The following is a 4,808-nucleotide window of genomic DNA, read 5'->3' as shown; positions in this document are numbered from 1 at the left end:
AAATCCCGGTTATCATGCGAGATTACACTTACAGAGTTTTTTACTACACACGAGATACATTTTCATGGAGATGATACGATTTGTCGCTCTGCAAAAATAATAAACCAGCCACTGAACACACTGTTTAAACCAGTTAATCTAAATGGATATGACGATAAGATTAATATCTTCTCATCAAAACTTAGGTTTATAAAAAGTTAAGTTATTTGGCCACATAGGAGTCAATTACTGGGAGTATTTTTTAAAGTAAGATGGGACGGGATGCGTCTTGTAATGAAAACTTTTCTAAGGTATCCTTATAGACTTGGACGTGTCATTTATACAAAGATACGCTGGTTAATTAAAGTCATGAGACAAATATCCAGATTGGTGATAAATTAAAAGCAGATATCCTACGTAATGTATTCAGGAATGAGTTTGAATTATTTCATTTTTATTTTTTAAATAATATGTAGAAAATGATAGGATCAGTCTCACGGAAACGGTAAAAATAATTAGTCAACGTCTTACTTTAATAATATTTCGTTATTCCAAGAATATTTCAATTCTTTTTCAAATAGTTTATTTTCTACTAAAGTACTTTGTAAAGCATTTGAGCAACTTGTGTCCCATCATAATTAGTCCTCCAAAAGATCAATGTAATTTCGGAGATCAGATGGTAGAGGCAGTTGTTGAATTCCTGTTGGCAGCTCCCAGTTATCATTCAACTCTGACCTAATCGCGTACCTGCAGAGATGTTTCAACTCTGACGGTTCGAAACATCGCTGTTTTAGTTTGGACATGAATCGGGTCTCTTTGAGTTTCGTTATTGCTTCTGTCCTTCTTCTCCCGCAGTTCTTTTTCATGCCTCTGAAACGATGACTTCGAACGGATTTGAATAACAACTTGCAACTGAGTTGTGGTGCTGCTCTTAGAAGAATACTCCCGCATTTGACGGCCTTCCTAACGATACCATTGTCGAGATCCACTTCAAATTTTGAACTTTCTTCATCTATTGAGTAACTGCATATAACATCGGCCAGCAGTCTGAGAATGACAGCGAAGTCGTTGTCCAAAATATCAAGTTGGGATTCCAAGTATCTAAAAGTGAGCATCGCTCCGTAACGTAGGACAAGTAAAAGCAAGTCCGGATTTAGTGTTAAGGTCACCGACACACACGGAGTCAAACCTTTGCCTAAATGATTATCTAAATCGACAAAACGGAGTTTTTTATTGCTAAATGTATACTTCCTTTGGTGGGCATGACTCAGGAAATACTGGACAGGATGGACCATCTCTTCTTTGGAGTTCTTATTAGGAGGCCAATTAAACCTTGGTACGTAGGTCCCATTGTTGTCGTTCTCCGAATTCAAGTCATCACCCGCTTCTGGACTGATCGTAGCACAAAATAATTTCCTGAAACTCAGGTCGCACGAATATATACAATCCAGAATCTTCTTTACCATTTCTGTTTCTATTTGCAAATAAAAACACATTTCTGCCATGTAATACACCACTCTTTGTTCCAGATGTCCTTCGTTTTCCTTTCTTCTCATTTTCCAATCCCGAAACATTGCAAATATACAACTGAGCGTATTTTCATCCCCCTTCTCCACACTATGCTGATCGATGAAGTTTCGTATACGCGTGCTAAAGTCATCTGCACTACGAACTAGCTGCAAGATACTAATTCCAGTGTCAGGAGTGCTTCTAGGTGAATGAGCTTTGTCTTCATCCATTCTCTACATTTTTAATTTTTAATAAAATTTCACAAATTGACATTATTAAAGATTAATTTCTGTTATGTAGTTCAACAAACGTACTATTAGTATTATTAGTATCTCTTCAGCATTATTAGTTCTAAGTATTGTTAACTATTGTTAACAATGGAAAGTATTATCGTTTTTAAAATCAACACGCCAGTCTTGATTTTTATCCCTAGCAATGCATCACTCGTTCAATATTTGTGAGGTAGAATTTCCAGTGAAAATTGATCAACAGCTGTGTCATCCAAAATTGAATGAGAATGCAGTATATTCTTCAGTTCATTGAAACGGTTTAGTTATTACAAATTCCTATACTATGTTGCCAAAAGTGTCCAGACAATACCATATCTCTACGTTGCCTCATCCAGATGACGCAAATTCAAGTCCGCAACGCTATATAAGCATCAGCATTAGTTGTGTAGACATCCTTTTCCATCAGGATAAGTGTACGAAAAGAGTTGAGTCCGTTTTGAACGTGGTATAATAGTCGGAGCCCCACAAGTTCGGTCGTTCAGTCTGAGAGATTTCTGCCATATTGCTTGTACCCCGGTCTACTGTCAGCGAAGTTATCATGAAGTGCAAACGTCATGGAACCACAAAACCCCTTTCTCCCAAAATGGTAGGTTCAATAAACTGACAAATCGGGATCGGTGAACTCTCAAGCGTGTTGTCATTATAAATCATCAGTCAGCCTTAGCAACCATCGCAAACGACTTCCGCATATGCTCTGGAACGGATGACAGAATTATTCGCCCGGAGGTGTTTGCCCTTGGGTTTCATGGTCGTACTGTAGCTCAGAAGCCTTTGATCACCAGCTAATGCCCGGTGTCGTCTGTAATGATGCAAACAACACCGTCATTGGACTGTGTACACGACCTAGCAATCCTATGGACGGGTCTAGACCTGACAGATGCCTGGTAAACGACACTCACAGGAATATTTTATACCGACTGGGAAATTTAGAGGCGGTAGTATAATAGTGTGGGGCAGTAGAATAACGGCCTCTTTTTCCTAGTTTGGATTAGGCCCATTGGTTTCTGTGTCTAGATCTTTAAAGGCTAAAGTCTTCCATGATATTTTGGACAATTCCATTCTTCCCACACTGTGGCAACAGTTTGGAATAGGCCCTTTCCTATATCAGCACGAGAACGCACGTGCTCACAAGGCAATGGCCTAGTTCCGTGGTTTGAACACATGGAGGTGGAAGAATTAGACTGGCTAGTCCAAAGTTCCAGCCTGAACCGTACTCGAACTTCGGGATGAGCTGCAGTGAAGGTCGTGAGCCAGACCTACTCGCCCAATTAACACTCATCAGCTTTTCACCACACTACGGGAGAAATGAAAACGAATTCCAGCAGCAGTTTACCAGAGTTTAGTAGAAAGCCTACCAGTAAAGGTAATAGTAGCGAAAGGAGGACGACTTTGTATAGACAGCAACACTGTAGCGATGGGAAACACAAACGACTGCTGTGCTTCATGGAACGAAAAACACAATTTTTCCCGAAAAAAAAAAAAAAACTTCACTACTGTACAAGAACAAACTCAGAGTCAAGTGGAAAGCTATTATAAAAGATAAGGACATCCTAAATGGGAATAGAACATAGGTATTTCTAGATGTAGGACAAATATCGCGACATTTGTCCTACGCTTGCGTTATCCGAAATTTGTTGAAAACAGGTGAATCGTGCGAACTGTAGAGGAGTCTCTAGAGAAATGGAATTCCCACTCCGTGCAGTTCCTCAAACCATTACTACTTCCAAGACGTTACGTCTATAGACGTCAAGGTTATCACGGATGCGAAGTGCATATTAAAATTGAAATATTATTGATATTACATTAGCTCATGAGGATGCATATTTTATCCATAATGGCCGGTAAGGTGCTTAAAGTGCTTTCATTATTAAGTTTCGCCACCTTTGAAGAATATTATCCTCACTTATGTTAAAGGCGGAGAGAAACTGAAGATTTTGCTCCAGATCTCAAACATGGCAACTAATTCCGCTGTTCAACAAGCGATTGTTTAACGTGGACAGTGAAAATCATCTAAACCTAAAAAGTGTCCAGAATTCGAATTGTGCAAGACCATTTAATAGGCTGGAATTCCGTGCATATAAAAATGCCTATCAGTTCAAAGTTCGTAAATGTAAAGCGATGCACTTTGGCGTGATTAGCTATCCAATGTCGTATTATATTGTTTGGATCATGCTAGAAAAAACTAATCAAGCTAAGGGATCTTGGAGTCTTAGGGTAGGAAGTTGAAGTGCAAGGACCATATTTCAAAGATTGAAAATACAACTCAGAGGATAATTGCAATGCTGAAACGCATCTTGACATGTAAAGATAAGGAAGTATTTTGCTGCTTTACAAGGCCATGATAAGATCTCACTTTGACTATTGCGCACAGGTGTCTGGCCTCAAATTTAACAAGTATTAAAATGATATCAGGATTGTGGAACCAGATTGCGAGGACCGTTAAAAATTCGCGGACTGCAGACACTAGCAAACAGGAGAAAGAGGGCTGATATGATCGAGATTTACAAACTTCTGAAAGGGTCATACAGGATTTCAATTGATGAAATTTTTCACTTTCTGGAGTGTGGGGAAAGGACCAGAGGAATATTCTTGGAAGTTGAGAATGCATGCCTTCAAGAAGGGAGTGAGAGCTAGACTTTTCTCTCATAGGGTGGTGTGTGTTCAAGCAGCGTGAATGAATTCAAGAACAAGTATGATAGCTGGTATGGAATAGGCATGGGGATAATGGGCATCCTTGCATTACTCCTTTTTGGATCTCTATGGGTTCTGTTGTGAGTGTGTCCTTTTTAATTATTGCATTCGTCTTAGAGTAATATTTTATCAGAAACTGTATTATATATTTGTCTATTGCTTTTTCTAGTAGAATTTTAAGAAGGATTTCTCTGTTGATGTTATCGAAAGCTTGTTTAAAGTCCACAAAACAACAATATAGTTCTTTATGGTCTTCAAAGCTGAGCTCTGCTAGTTGGTGGAATGTGAAAATTTGGTCTATTGTTGAATTGTTTCCTCGGAAACCAGCTTGTTCTGTGC

At 38.9% G+C, this 4,808-nt stretch overlaps 1 protein-coding gene across 1 annotated transcript; it reads right to left on the bottom strand.

The window, feature by feature from the left end:
* Nucleotides 1–617: 617 nt before the first annotated feature.
* On the bottom strand, nt 618–1,718 carry LOC150097783 (uncharacterized). The gene has a single exon (XM_090406990.1). The coding sequence runs from the start codon at nt 1,716–1,718 to the stop codon at nt 618–620; it is 1,101 nt and encodes a 366-aa protein (XP_090263116.1).
* Nucleotides 1,719–4,808: the final 3,090 nt, after the last annotated feature.

This window comes from Typopeltis vanoorti, chromosome 17 (assembly GCF_054136105.1).
Source record: "Typopeltis vanoorti isolate ZY-2024b chromosome 17, IOZ_Tvanoo_1.0, whole genome shotgun sequence".
In the NCBI taxonomy this organism is placed as follows: domain Eukaryota; kingdom Metazoa; phylum Arthropoda; class Arachnida; order Uropygi; family Thelyphonidae; genus Typopeltis; species Typopeltis vanoorti.
Note: the sequence above shows the minus strand (reverse complement) of the source record. Positions and strands in the feature narration are given on the sequence as shown.